The sequence below is a fragment of the Anarrhichthys ocellatus genome, unplaced genomic scaffold, assembly GCF_004355925.1.
Source record: "Anarrhichthys ocellatus isolate YVR2014 unplaced genomic scaffold, GSC_Weel_1.0 scaffold41, whole genome shotgun sequence".
NCBI lineage: Eukaryota > Metazoa > Chordata > Actinopteri > Perciformes > Anarhichadidae > Anarrhichthys > Anarrhichthys ocellatus.
In genome coordinates this window covers 2,027,726-2,042,943 of record NW_022280071.1, presented here as the reverse complement: position 1 = coordinate 2,042,943, position 15,218 = coordinate 2,027,726, and the positions used below count along the sequence as shown (strand labels likewise).

Sequence of the window (15,218 nt, the reverse complement as noted above, 5' to 3'; positions counted from 1 at the left end):
ATGATTTTTGATGTATTATAGACCTACAGTGTACATAATGAAACATGAAAGAAATTCCATCCTATAAAAATCTATTTATATTTATTGATTGTAATTGTGATCTGGTTGACAAAAGACAAATGTGTTGTTGTAGTTTATAACCATATCTATTCAGAAACGCTGCTCTGACTGTTCATGCAGTCAATAATTGATATGTTAGTTGAGTTATATATTAAAGGTAAGTAAGCCTATGAAACTACATTAGTTTGTCAAAACTGTGCAAAAGCTACCGAGGTTTGGTCAGAGTTTCACATAGTGCAATGAGGTTCTTCCTGTGTATGAAGGTTGATTGTTTGCGGGGTGAACTTCCCTTTGCAGATCACATCTGGTAACTGCTAACAGCTTTAAACATGTCTAGCTCACCATAACCAGCCCTTTGATGTTGACATGTAGCCTACTTCACGAAATGTGAACCTTTTCCACGCCATTAAACCTGATCCGTTCCAGTTTATAACCCCGCCACCACTCCTCAGACTTTCCAAATAAAACAGATCCAGCTGTGTGCGGCTGTGCGCCCTCCGTGCGTCACACGGATCTGCTGCTTGGTGGACTGGCGGACGGAGAGAGAAGGAAAGATGTCCGCTATCATGCTGCTGTTGGTATCTTTGAGTTTGTGCTTGTGGGCGACGGACGGTGCGACGCGGGGCGAGGCAGTAGACCTGCGGGACGCCCTGGAGCGGGGCCCGGTCAGTCTAAACGACATGTTCCGGGAAGTGGAGGAGTTGATGGAGGACACCCAGCACATACTGGAGGAGGCTGTGGACCAGGTCTGTGTCATATTTTATTTTTTCAAACAAGGGAAGAGTTGTCTGTTATTTGACAAATAATTACCACAAGTAGTGAAATTCATCAGATGGCATAATCACAGCAGTCACATTGAAGTGTTTTGGTAGTCAGCTTCATTTTGACTACCAGGCTGAAATAGGCTGCGTGTTGCGACACCACACATAGTTTCCATCTCAGTTATGTCTGGCCAACACGCCATGTCTGAATACCAATAGTCCTCCTCATAATAGTTACTCAAAATGGATTTTGTCCATTCAATTCAATAATAGAAGAGATGGATAAACTTAACCCCTTATACTTGAGTGACTGAGAACTTTACACAACCGATCTCCTTTTGGCCAGCTGAGACTCCTGGAAGGCAGCCTTGAGGTCTGTTATTGTCCCCTTAGAGTTGGAGGTCTGCAGGTCTAATAAGTCGGCTCATGTTTCAGTATGGTCACCGTCTTGTTTTGATAATTTGTGACCTACGAGGAAGTTTCCTTTCATGTCATCCAATACATGGAGATCAGCATCCTGCTGTGTATCAGCAAACTAGCCACCCTGAGGATTCATACTCTTTCTCCCCATATGGAAATCTGATATGGACATAATGTAAATGCTGTGTGCTTTATTTTGTAAGATGAATTAATGGATTCCATGTGTACCCAAACATTCAACCCAACAGATAACTACTGAGAGTGCTAAATCATCTCTCACGTCACTGGATCTGCGCACTAACTACCACAATGAGACGAAGAAGATGATGACGGAGGGAGACAGAGTGGTCCAGGTCCTTGATGGAGCTGACAAGGTAGAAGTTCACTTTTGACAACATGGTCAAATATGTCTCAGACAAAACCCTTTCATCTCTCACAGGTCATGATTTCATGAATGGATAAAAGAAGCATTTACAATGTTTCTCCCTTTACAGTTTTGAATGGGTTTATGAATGGGTTTATGAATGGGCTGTAGGGTTGTGATACACATACGATGAACATAAGACTGGTTGTTATTCAAGTGATTGTAGGGATGAGGGTAGTTTTCCCTTTTCTGATACAACATGTCACTCCTTTTGCCATTTATAGGAGACTTATAATAAAACAGGAGATATTCATCTTTCACACATCCATATGGAGATTTCTGGCCATTGGAACAGTGCGGATCACGTGAGTCTTCTGCTTCCTCTGTCTGGTCTGTGTGAGTAATTAGAGAACTAATGCATTGTGGCCTGTATGTTTCCAGCTGACATTATTACAACTAAACAGAACAGCTGATCAAGATATAATGCTCATAGGATGGGCTCTTTGAGCATATGTGTACTGAAAGATGTCGACATACTCAGAGGTTTAATTCAATTAAATGTATTGTTTCTACGGTAACAGGTTTGTAAATATTCATAATGTTTGTAAGAAGAGACCGAAAGGTGGAGTGCTCTCTAAAACTCAACTTGTGTTATCAAGAATGAGATCATCCAGCACACAGACATAACATATACGTCTCACAAGCTTGGATTGAGGTCATTATTGCTGCTTGCTGCCTGTGTTGCCATTTTCCTTCATAACGGCGGTTTTGATCTTTTACTTTCCTGGCAGCTGCACAGCGAGTGGTTATGTTAATAGACCTCGCTGCTGGAAGAAATGCCAGGAAAGCCAGTCTGCCAGGCAGGACAAGGTCTGCTCTTCTAAAATGACTAACTGTGTAATTCCACCCTCTACATGGAGTCAAACTCAAATTACACTCAAGGAAGTCGCAGTAAAGTTGGTGGACTCAGCACTTCATAAAAAATATCCAGTCGGTTTCTAGTAAGTCAAAGTAAAAATGTTATAGACATCCGTGGCAACTACGTTTACCTGTTGTTTCAAAGTAATCCAGTTACAGTTAATTATGAGTTGTCTCATAATTATGACAGCATCTTAAAGCATTAAAAGAACAAGATTTGCATCTCTTTTATCAAATCGATTATCAAACACTGTCATCTTTGTTTCTTATTGGATCATTTTCCTCCACTTATGAGATGATCTGTCATCACCATATAATACAGTAAAGCGGAATGATGACACTAAGAAAAGCATAATTGCATTCAAAAAACAAAACAAAAACAAAGACCCTTTTTCATAACTTAATCATGCTTTCTGTATTTTTAACATTAATCCTGATGAAGTATCCCTTAGATTTAGATTTGTATCCGATGACTATGAGAACAGATCCAGTTACACATTGCAGATCTTGCAATGTTGTGATGGCTTTCTAGTAATTATGAGGATACCTGTTGAGCCCTATCACTTAGAACATACATACCCATAATGTATGAAGAATAGCTCCTCAACCATCAGGCCTCCTCTGAAAGGTAAGAAGCAAATATGAATCCACTGTAAGGAGAACTATTTCTATTACAATCCCAGAGTAGATGGACCTGCAACAAAGGAACAAATTATATTTCAATCCATGCATAGTTTAAAATCTAAATTTGAACAGCAATGTAATTCTAATGGATTATAAGCAAGATCCCATGGATATTGATGCAAGTGAATACATCCTAATACTCTTAACTATAACTGTACGTTTGAAACAGGTGTTATTAGATCAATCTGAATGAGGGGATTAGGATGGTATCAGACTCATTGCTGTCTGTCGTTATCAACTGGCTGTATCAAAATACTAAGAGCCAGAGCTCACTGGAACCTGGAAGTGAAGTTTGAGCCAAGATGGCACATGTCTTCTTTCCCAGCCTATCTCTGGGGTTCTCTGGTTCTATATCATAAAGGCTTTGCCCTCTAAGAGCTTTCATCCCCGGGCGCATGTGCAGTCGTGAACGACACTGACTGACGTGACTGAAACCCTTGGTGAATCAGCTCTTACCTATTATGCTCCGAGCTGTTGGATCTGAGAGCTGCTGCAGTAATGCATGGTTTCAGGGACTAGGCTTCTAGGTTCTACACTGATTTCTCAAAGGCAGCCCGTGTAAAGATACAGACTGAAGAAAGGTGGTGAGATCACAGTAGAGGCTGTTTGGCAGACACTGTTCCTCTGACCACTGGAAAAGAGTTGAACTAAACCTCAAATACCCTGTTAGCATTCCAAGAAAACTAGTCAGAAGTATACTACTGGAAAAGTCTGCCCTGAAACCATGAAGTGATATAAATAACAATAAGCAGTGGAGTTTGATGGTAGAACGCGTTTCAGAGCTCTAAATGTGTGGTTCAGCTCAGTTCACTTTGGTCCTAAGTTACTGTTCACTTTTGACCAAGAAATGTTGAAACATCAAATAAATCAAGTGTAGAGGATAGAGAGGTGGGGAACTCTTGAGCCATTCTGTGGAACTCAGATATCACTGATGTCCATCAGACACTTTCCATGGAGATGGACTGTGGCTGGCAGAAGCACAACTTCAGAGACCGTCAACTACGGGACTCATTAGATGGGGGTGCAGCAGACAACTCTTACTGTGATACAAGAACATGTAAACCATAATTATATTTGGTTGAGAGCTTCATGTGACAGTCATCATATGAACATATGTTATTAATGCAGTTATTGCCCTACACTATAATAGACGGAACATAATTCAAATCAAAAAGTTGAAATAGTCATTTTTGTCTCTACAACCACAAGACAGAGGAAGCTGATGATTCGACAACATTTAACAGAACTGACTGTATATGTAACTGTTGTTGTCTCTAACCCAGGAGTGCATGGTGGATGAGGACTGTGGTCACCTGAAGTACTGCCTGTATGAGATCGAGAACTCCAAGTGCCTCCCCTGCATACCAACGGACATGGTGGGCATTCAGTCAGTGTTGCTTTTGTGGTTGTTTGTCTAGTTAAAAGTTCATCGATCCATTTGTTATTTCAACAATGGATGAAATGTCTGTTTAATGTGAAAGTGGTTACTCGTAGTGACCAAAGAGATGAATGCTTTAGCCGGCAATTGGTGGCGACCAAAGGAGAGTTTAAACAAGTGAACGTTGGACTGACATTCAAAAGGTCAATAGAAACAAGACTTCAAATAAATGAAACTGTTAATCCGCGTGATTCAGCCGCTCCCCCAAAGTGACAAAAAAAATAGTCGATGCAGCTATAAAGGTGCAACATCGGGATTGTGAAAATATCAGCACATCACTGTGAAAATAAATGTCATAGAATGTGATAATGGCCATAATCAAATGAGATCATGACTGACAGAATCTTCACAGCAGAAAGAGCGCCCTCTTCTGGGCCATGAAGCAGTTTCACTTTTGATCTGCAGAGAGTCAAGGCTGCCATCCATCCATCATGGGCCATTTAGAGTCATCAGTTAATTAACCTAAGCTGCATGTCTTTGGACTGTTGGGGGCAAGCCAGAGAAGCTGGACAGAATCCACGCTGCCATGGGGAGATATGTCTGGGAATTGAACCCTGGCCCGTCTTGCTGTGATAATAATAAAAACAGTGATAGCTGAAGTGTTAATCATGTACAGTAAAGCAGCAGCACTCAATCAAATCTCACAAATATCTCACTGTTAAACAGCTACACATACCTTTTACTGGAAATACTATGAAATAATGGATGCTGGTACACAAACAGAAGCATGTATGCAGCAACAGATCATGTGTGCTTTACATACTTGTTTGTGTGTCCCCACTTAGCCCTGCACTAAGGACGAGGAGTGTTGCTCAGACCAGATGTGTGTGTGGGGTCAGTGTACGGTCAACGCCACCAAAGGAACGGAGGGATCTATCTGTCAGGGTCAGAGTGACTGCAAGGCAGACCTCTGCTGTGCCTTTCAACGAGGTGACCTCTAACATTAACTTAACAGAGACTCTTTCACATCTTTAATTTGTGCTCAAACACTGTAGGCTTTTATTTGAACTCAAGTCTGTCGAGCTGTCCCTTTTCTCATAATGTCGTGTTCTTATCTACACTATATTGTACTACATTATATTATTTAGCAGCACAGTTGTATCTGCTGTTGCTTCTATGATCCTTTTTTTTACATTGCTTGAAAATAGTACATTTTCTTGCTACTACTACTGGATTTAGGTCAACTGACCTACATCAATTTTGAAAAGGTATTCTCACTGACACTAGAGACATCTAGCCATTTAGAAGCTTTTATTTGTCCCAGTGTCTCTAAGATTTCAGTTCCACCCCAATACAATGGAGGTGTTTGAAGGTGAGAAGATGAACCAGCAAAGTCAAAGTCTTATCTCTATAGCTTCAATTGAACTGAAGTCACACTCCCTCCATGTGCAGCACATGGTCAACTAAACAGTGTAAAGGCCATCCAGTATCAAATGGAAATGCTGAGGAATAAATACTGGCCATAAATTCAATTCAATTTTATCTATAGCGCCAAATCATAACAGAAGTTATCCACAGGAAGTTAGCATCACACTGGCTCCATCCAATAAAAGGGATTCTCCCGTCGTGTGGCAAGCAAATGTTTTTGATACTTACATGTTTTGTTCAGCAAAATAATCTTCACAATGAACACCACTTTATGATTTTTAAAATGTAAATGCAATCTTCAGAAGTAAAAAGCTAACGTTAGGCTAAAGGAACTACACCACGGTGACGTGAGCGGGAGTACACACCACGAGGCTGTGAAGGCGGATAGTCGCTGTGATGACGTTTAGTCGTCTCTTTTTGACACTTGTTAGCAACCGACATGTAAAAGCTCCTCAAATCACCAGAGGAGTATTTACTGACGTATTTTATATCGTAGAAGCAAATGTTCAAATATCTGCAGCTTGTGTTACCGACCTCATTTCAGACATCTCCCCAAAAACACATTGACTCTCAGACGGTGGAACAGGAAGTGTAAAGATGACCGTGTTCTGGGTGTTATGACTCATTTCTGCAGCTTTCTGTTACAGAGCTGAGGGATTGACCTGCAGCATTAAGAACATATGCACACTCTCATATCACACTCAGACCAAATAGCATACCGACGTAGACCGTGTCTGATTTGACTGAAGTAATTATATGTGGTGTTTTATATAAATACATTTTGATGTAATCAGTCTAAACTCTTCAAACATGGAATAGAAACATCCATGGAACAATGCTTTTGTATTAGACTGGTCTTAATGTCTGTGAAACAGGGCCTGGGTATCTGACATGGGCTTAATATTTTGGATTTGTTTGAAACAGCAATAGCAGTGATAAAGTGGCCACTGTGACCATTATTCTCTCTCTCTGCTGCTTCCTACAGAGCTGTTGTTTCCAGTGTGTAATCCCAAACCAGAGAAGGGGGAGTCCTGTCTGAGCCACCCCAACCTGCTGATGGACATGCTGGCCTGGGACCAGGAGGGTCCCCGTGACCACTGCTCCTGTGCCGACGACCTCCAGTGCCAACCTCATGGGTGAGAGCAAACATAGTATACATTTACACTGATAATCCCCTAGGAATGAGCATGTGCAGAAGTTCAGATCTTAGGTTTATATGGGGGAATAGAACAGTCAGCCAAATTATTTCTGCAAATGTTTTGTTTCTCTAAATTGCTCCTTCTTTCTCTCACTCAGACGAGGATCTGTTTGTGGAGAGTAGTACTGGAGATGGAGATGGATAACCGGCTAGGAGCTAAACTAACCTCCTTACTGAACATTCCCTGCAGAATGGCCCACCTGCTGATTGCAACAGTTTAGAAAGGAATAGGATGTTGCTTCAGGGCAGGACTTGCGCTGCATTATTTATGCCTTATGAATGAATGAAATCAGCACATGCCAAATACAGGGTGAATGTTGGCTGCTGCCAGAGACTTCAGGTCACCTGCCAGCATGGCAGATAGGGTTTCCTTATTTCAAGAAATATTATTTTTAAAAAGCAATTCCTTGGTTAAATAGTTGTGGATTAAGGTTAATGATATAGTCCATATTTCTACAGTATAGTGCCACTGACTCAGTATTTACACTTCTAAAGTGCTGTACATAGATTTCAGAAGTGGCCGGCTGGTAGACATGTTCAGTGATGTGCCACAGCGGCAGGTGAGGAAAGGACTTCATTTGAGACCCTGCTTATGACCAATGTGTATTATCATGCAGCAAATAAAAGACTTGTTCTTACTTTTGACTGAGAACCAAGAAAAGCACTGTTGTGGTATTCACAGATTCAATGTGGACCAGTGACTCCGAACAACAGGGGAGGCCAGAAGAAAAACCAACCCACTGTGTCATGTCACTAGTTGGCTAATTCAAGGATTCAAGGATCATTTATTATGCAACACAGGGAAACACGACAAACAACAGAAAACAAAACCAGTTTTACATTCCTGTAGTGCAGTTTTTGAAGTAGCATCATAAGGAACGTAAACAGCAACAATTCTCATCTTCACATTCAAAACTCAACACGAGGAAAACATTGTCCATCAACTGTGACTGTGTTTGAGCACCAAGCATCATGATGTGAACACAGAGTCCTCCTCCTCTGGTCCTCCGCAGTCTGCCGTTAGCTTGTAGCAGCCCTGAAGGACTGTAGGCTAACTGTTGTGTTGGCTGATACAAGTAGCTAGCTGCTGCTTGATATAAAGAAAGAGAAACGTCTGCGTCTATGGGCCAGTCTCCTTTGATATGGACACAGATGGGCTTCATTTCTATTGAGGATGGACCGCAGCAAAGAGAAGCCCTATTACAGTGAACGTCTGTCCCTGAGTGAAGAAGTGACACCGTTGGTCAGTCGAGTGTTGGTCGTTGCACTTTCATAATGAATAGGTGTGACAAGTGTTGCTGTTTATTAACCTGAACTTACTGAACTGATATCTCGTATTGATAAGTATAATTGGTCAAGTTTAAGTGTGAAGCTTTCTCCTTTTCTGATCTTTGCAATCTTGTGACACTTATTTGTTCCCACAAAATACAGTTTGGTGACATTAACACACCTCAACCCACAGTGTTTATCTTGATAGACAGAGGGGACATGGAGCATGGGGGTGGAAGAGGACAGGAGACCTGAGAGAGGGACACAAACAAACCTCTTGTTCAGTACAAACACTGTGCAAGTGCTCTGTTACTTCCTCAGGAGGCTTTTATAGTGTGATGCACAGTCCTCAATTATTTGACTCAAAGGGGTAATATCCAGAAATTCACATTACAAACACTACCACAGACTAAATGTGAATGTGTAGCAGCATGACCATCCAGCCATAGGTTGTGACTTCGTCTTATTGTTGAGATGCATGAGAGCTACAGCAAAACACAGCACTGGCCACTAGAGTGCAAACATTAGTCTCTTGTGTGTCAGTTAGTGTAAGCTGAGAAATAACACACACATGCACAGAAATGAATGGAGACATGCCGGAAATATTCAGGATGAAGGTGACAGGCACCTGATCGTAGTGCAGACTGCTACGATAGCATAGATATATTTCTGTCAGTTTAGTTAGTACTATAGTACTGAGTCTCACCCTCCTTTAATGGTGAAGATAGCAGCCAGAGTTCTTCTAAGTGTTTCCTTACAAGAACTACATTTTTACACAGTCATCCAAAATTAATCGAAAACCCAATGTGAACTCAACCAGATTTAGTTAGGGGACTTATGTGAAAACTCATACTGTATATCATGTATTCTATCGCTCTTGTCCTTAACCCTGGATTACCAACCGTTCATAGAGTGCAAGAAGCACCGGGGCCCCAGGCCCTTTGGTCCCTCAGATGTCCCAGGTACAGTGCATGTCAATTGGTTTTGGTAATTCAATATCAAATTTGGAGGAGAAATTTGTACCATTCAGGTATTGTGGTCCAGCATTATTTGGTCAGTTTGGGCTTTTAGAGAGGCCCTGTGTTGAAATGTGGTTCTAAGACATTAGTTGAGGTTGGTTTGGAGTATTCCGGTTCCTCTTGGCTGTGTACACATTTCACAGACGGATGAGGAGGTCAGCGCACGAGTAGAGAACAGTTAGTTTAGGAAGAGGAACGTGTGCTCGGGCTAAGCAGTCTGGTTGAGATAGGATGTTTTGCAAGCGAAACACGGAGGAGTGAGACCTCCTCTCCTCACTCTCTGTGGTGGACACCGCTGTCGTCACGGCGGTACATTTATCCGCCCAGGCTGCGGGCTTCCTGCTGCGTCTCCACTCTTGTCGGTTACGGCTGGAACGTTACACGCTGCTGCTCCGCCACGCAACAGACTGCCAAGTTCAGGAACCGGGGAAACATCGACATTTTTTGGGTACGTATACCCTTCACATTACGTCCACGAGCCGTATGTTCCGCGTAGTCAAGCGGGGCGCTCAATACTGGTTTGCAAAGCGCTAACTGTGGTGTGTCTGGCTGCTGCTCAACGTGTGACATCGCGTAGGAAGAGATGCAGCAAGACGAGGGAGGGGTGGCTGGACACTACCGTACTGTTAGTCGGAGACATACGCAGATACCGGAACCAAGTTCCACTTTGTGGCATTTCCCCCTCACCACATCCATGTCAGCCAGTCTCCACCGCGACCTCCCGCTCAGCACGGGGCCTCTTCTGTGGAACTAAAGTCGTAATGGTCCCTGCTTCTCATTTAGTTGAAGCACTTCAATGAGGAAGGTTGACTGCAGGAGGCACTTTGAATTTGGGGCGAGGGCTAGCTGAGCGGCCTCGCGCCTACTTCACCGTTACTCTCGGGCTGTCGCAGCCGAAGACTCGCCGTGGTTTCCCCCGTGCAAATGGACGGTGAGCGGTAACGATGGGAGGCGGCTGTGCGTAATGAGAATCGCGGGATCCGGATCCTGCACGTAGCCCGTATGAGTCCGCGCTCAGTCCGCCTCTCCTGCTCCATGTTGTCTCCGGTAACACTCCTCTGTTTGGCCCGGATGCCTCACGGTACCGTCGTTAAGACCAGCGATGTCTCCTAATGCACGAATGTGTCGTTTGGCGGGTGAAGGGGAATGGTGCCCTCCTCAGGTTTAAGATGCCCACCTTCTAGTAAAGTGTTGAACGTTTGCTGTTGTTTCCAAAGGCATGTCTGATTCACCTATAAACAGACTTTTGGAGGCAGTTTGTGTCTCTGGTAGTTAAAGCATCACAAGCACATACAGGTCCACACATTAAAGACCAGCTGAGTCCGTCTGGCCCTGGAGAGTGGAGACGGGCCCACTTTCTAAAGTGAGCGCCTCTTCCTGCTGCTGACATCCATCATGTGTTGTGTGGGGGGGATGTGACCTGAAATAGAAGTCTATACAAACCTCTTTAAGGGTGTTGTGATGTGGGTGTTTCTTACTGGAAGGAGCAGCTTGCTGCGGACGATGCACCTTGATGTTCTTGTTGCTGGAGCATACGTCCATCACCAGGGTCTCAACACATCTCACCTGCTGAGTGACTCTCTCCCCTGTAGGGGTTGGATGACCCGGGTAGAAGAGATGAAAACTAGGCTGTGATTCTTTTAGTTTGTGTGTGTGTGTGTGAGTGAATGCCTCTGTGACTAACTTTAAATCTATAATGTTTTTTTCCTTCGCCTGGCAGTGGGTTTTCACATTAGTCGTAAAGTTAGTCTTAAAGTTTCTTCTGAAAACTATTTGAGCTTTTGTTAGCGTGCAGACCCAAGAAGGCTTGTGTGAAGCTATGAATAAGGGCTTGTGTCCCTGGGACAGAGGCCCACACTGTAGTCCTATTGTCACCAACTGCCCTCATTGTCCTCTCTTTAAGATGTAGACCCTGGTCTTCTCTTGTGAGTCCATTCAGAAGCAGCCTTCAGTCAGAACATCCTGTCCGTATGGTCGAGGTGAGGCTTACAGGTGGAGCAGGCTCGGATGCAGCCGCCTGTACGTCTGCCTGAGCAGGTGACTACAGAGCGTGGCACACTGAGTTCTGTTGATGTCCACTCTCACATTTCCTGTTTTCAGTGCATGTATGATATGCTGGAAACAATCACTCTGTGTGAAGGCCGAAATCACTGACACTGTTGAACCTCTTGTTTGTGCTGAATTAGTATTCCGACTGGAGCTCGTAAGGCATGTGTGATTTCAACAGGCTGTCGGTTAAGCTCTGCACACCAGCCTGCAAGTTCGTCAGAAATGGGAACTGAGAAATGTCTTTACTTTTTTATGAATGAAGGCTGAAATGTGACCTGATCCCTGACATCCAGCCACATACTTTTTGAGTCAACGCCCAGTAAACGCACCACATGCACTAGTGAGGTGTCATGGTTTTAGTTCTAAAAATGTAATGTTGATTGAAATGAGATTTTAATTTAAACCGTCAAAGTTAAAAGCAGGATCTGCGATTCTCCCAGTTTTTTCTCCTCCCCGCCCTGTGTCCGTCTGAAGAAGAGAAAAAGCTCTTGAAAGACTACCGGAAGCTTGCAGCTGAGACACTGAGCCACTGCCAGAGTCTGAGAGGATAGAGAAACAAATGGGATACAGTCAGGGCCAGAAGTATTTGGACTGTGACCCAATTTTTCAAATTTTGCTTATTTACACAACTCTAATGGATTTGAAACTAATCAGTCAATATGTGAACAAGAAAATTACAATAACCGTTTAGGAATTACAACCATTTTTACACATTCACCCACATTTTCAGAGGCTCAAAAGTAATTGGATAATTGTCTGACACACGGCTTCACATACCTGCAAACTTGTCGCTGAAATTTGCCGTTTTGAATCAAAATATGTCACCACGTGAATCGTGTAGGTCCGTAGAGTTTTAATTTTTTTTTGGGGGGGGGGGGTCAACTGGCCAGCCAGTATTTCTCAGATTGGAGTGAGACGAGGAGAAAAGGTTAGGTCGTGATCTTCGCAACCTGTTTATAATGGAAAGCTAGTCAGCTTGATATCACGTTAGCTAACGTTAGTGATGAACACAACACGAGAGCTTCTCAAGGCAAAGGAATGGAATATTCTTCAATGGCCAAGTCACTCACCTGATCTCAACCCCAGTAAGCAGCTTTTCACTTACTGAAGGTAAAACTGAGGGCAGAAAGACCCGCAAACAGCAGCAGCTGAAGGAGGCTGCAGTGAAAGGTCTGGCAAAGCATCTCAAGGGAGGAAACTCAGTGTTTGGTGATGTCTATGGTGCCAGACTTCAGGCAATCATTGACTGCAAAGGATTTTCCTCAAAGTATTAAAAATAATGATTATATTCACAATTATGTTAGTTTGTCCAATTACTTTTGAGCCTCTGAACATGGGGATGACTGTGTATAAATGGCTGTAATTCCTAAACGGTTATTGTGATTATTTTAGTTTTATCCATTGAATTAAAGCTGAAAGTCTTCACTTCAACCACATATTGACTGATTAGTTTCAAATCCATTGGAGTTGTGTAAAGAGGCAAAATTAGAGAAATTGTGTCACAGTCCAAATACTTCTGGCCCTGACTGTAAACAACGACTGAGTCGGTGAACGAAAAACTAGAGTTTGTAGGCTGCAGAAGATGGAGACTGCAGCCGCGCTCAGCAAGCTGTTTGATTTCAGCCACGGTGCATCTCCACCAATCATCACGTGTCCCCATCACTCCAACTATCAGCATGTGGAATGGTGCGTTCAGGTGTGCCTCGTGAAGTTCCCTCCTGCCATCTAGTGGATCCTTTTTTTTCCCAGCTGACTGGTGAAATAAGTTATTGTTTTATTAAATTAATTATTTATATTTGATTATATAGGTGTATATTTAGAAAACAGGCTTCATACCATGTAACGTCTCTTTAAAGACAAAGGTTTGAGAAAGTAAATGTAAATGAGAATTGTCCGGCATGAAACCGATGATCTGACGTTAACCAATCAGGGCTCCCTGGTCTAACAATGGCAGAGCCTTCAGTGCTGAAAAACAAGTTTGAATGGAATCCTCCCCTCATAATAAAAGTCGAATGGAATGGTGGATTTAGAGAATCGTGACCCAGACTAGTGGTGTGCTTTAAAGTCTGACTGCATGCAAAGCTGAGTAACTGGTTCAGCTGTAGCTCTACGAGCAGCTGCTGCTGCAGGTCTCCCAGTAGAGCAGCAGGCGCTCCATGTGACTGAGGTTAGCTCTGTGAAGTCTGCAGACACCACTGGATTGTTGTCATGCTTTCACAATGAAAACCAAACATGGCTGTAGCTTTATCCATCTTTTGATGCAGTTTAACCTCGGTCATCCACATCTATTAAGTGCTGCTTTGAGATGAGTCCTGTCAACTGTGGACACCAACTACTGACTCGCTCTGTAACTGGTGGTGTGTAGCAGCAGAGCACTCGGTTATTGGCTCCTCACAGAAGTTACATATTCCTGTATCTCAACATTGTTGTACATATCATTCAGGCATGCAGGAGACAACAGACCATGAATAGATGGTTCTTATCATTATATTGTATTGGCCATGTTGAGGCGCGTTTTATCACTTCAAATGACTGCAGTTTGTTGTTCGGAGCCACAATGAGAGTTTCCAGTGAACCGTTGGTTGACTGTGCTGTAACAGCATGGTGAAGAGGTTGGCATTGGATGTGTTAAAGCAGCATACTTGTGTTTGTTTGAATAGCACACTTGATTTACATAGTGTGGATAAGTGTTCTAGAGCCTCTGGTCACATGATGGCTGACAACAAAAACTGCCCTCAGTTAATGATTAGATGAGTTATCAGCTTAAAACCAACACAATGTGACTGATAAGGCCCAATACATAGAGTGATATAGGCCTACCTAGTGTTAGAAAGGGGATTAGTCGATATACCGAAAATGAATCTGCAACAGTTCTCGCAATCATTTGCTTCTCTTTTTTATCAAAAACACCAAATATTCATTGGTTTGTAAAACAGAATAAGTGTTGGCTTAATTGATAAAGTGTTCGTTGCAGCCCTTCTGTGGACAAATGACTCCAGTGTGTAAACTTAAAGTGGTAAATGGTCGTCCTACAGGAGAACACATTCAGTTTACAGTCAACACATCCGGAGTGTCTGCTGAACTTTAGGGACTTTCAATATGGCCGGTCTGAGTAAAAACTAGAGACCATCTTGTGATGATCACACCAGCTGTGACCCAGGGTACCCCCCTACTGCCCAGCCCTGAACCTTCATGTTGATCTCAAAGTACAGCAGACCTCCTCAGTGGTAGTTGTTACGTCGCTGTCTCCACCACCTTTACCATGTTGACACACACACACACACACACACACACACAGAGAGTGTGAGACGTGAGAACAATGCCAGTGTTGCTGTCTTGGCTGATAAAGAGGGTAAAAGTCAACTTGTGTGTGTGTGGTTTGATCCCATTTCACTGACGGTGGTCTGGCGCTGTGAGCAAACGGCACCACAACTGTTACCAGATTCTATTCCAACGCTCCTTGAAGTTTGTGACGTCGCTTTTTTTTTTTTTTTTTTTTTTACTTTTCATGAAATCTGTGATGTAAAAGTTAAAAAAAAGCTGTGATCGTGGCGGCCGGCATCACACAGGAAAAGACTACAAGTAAAAGTGTGTTTGACTTCCTGATTTCACTCCCAGTCATTTTCGATTCCCATCCTCGGCCTCCACTTGGGAAACACCCCCCCCCCCC

At 43.1% G+C, this 15,218-nt stretch overlaps 2 protein-coding genes across 4 annotated transcripts in view; both read left to right on the top strand.

Moving 5' to 3' along the window:
- Positions 1–605: 605 nt before the first annotated feature.
- Positions 606–7,865, top strand: dkk3b (dickkopf WNT signaling pathway inhibitor 3b). 2 transcript variants are annotated; one of them, XM_031868200.1, is made up of 7 exons: positions 606–806; positions 1,490–1,615; positions 1,890–1,970; positions 4,491–4,583; positions 5,431–5,575; positions 6,999–7,149; positions 7,310–7,865. In XM_031868200.1, exons 1-7 carry the CDS (start codon positions 615–617, stop codon positions 7,332–7,334), a joined length of 813 nt encoding a protein of 270 aa, XP_031724060.1. In that variant the 5' UTR covers positions 606–614; the 3' UTR covers positions 7,335–7,865. The 2 variants fall into 2 exon arrangements, with proteins under 2 accessions (XP_031724060.1, XP_031724059.1); XM_031868199.1 differs by lacking the exon at positions 1,890–1,970 and having other exon boundaries at positions 608–806.
- Positions 7,866–9,705: 1,840 nt separating this feature from the next.
- Positions 9,706–15,218, top strand: part of far1 (fatty acyl CoA reductase 1) — a 23,818-nt gene continuing 18,305 nt past the window's right edge. The window contains exon 1 of one of the 2 annotated variants that reach the window (XM_031868164.1): positions 9,706–9,947. The gene's annotated coding sequence lies outside the window, so the exon portion shown is untranslated. The remainder of the gene's footprint in view (positions 9,948–15,218) is intronic. The other variant, XM_031868162.1, reaches the window with a different exon arrangement.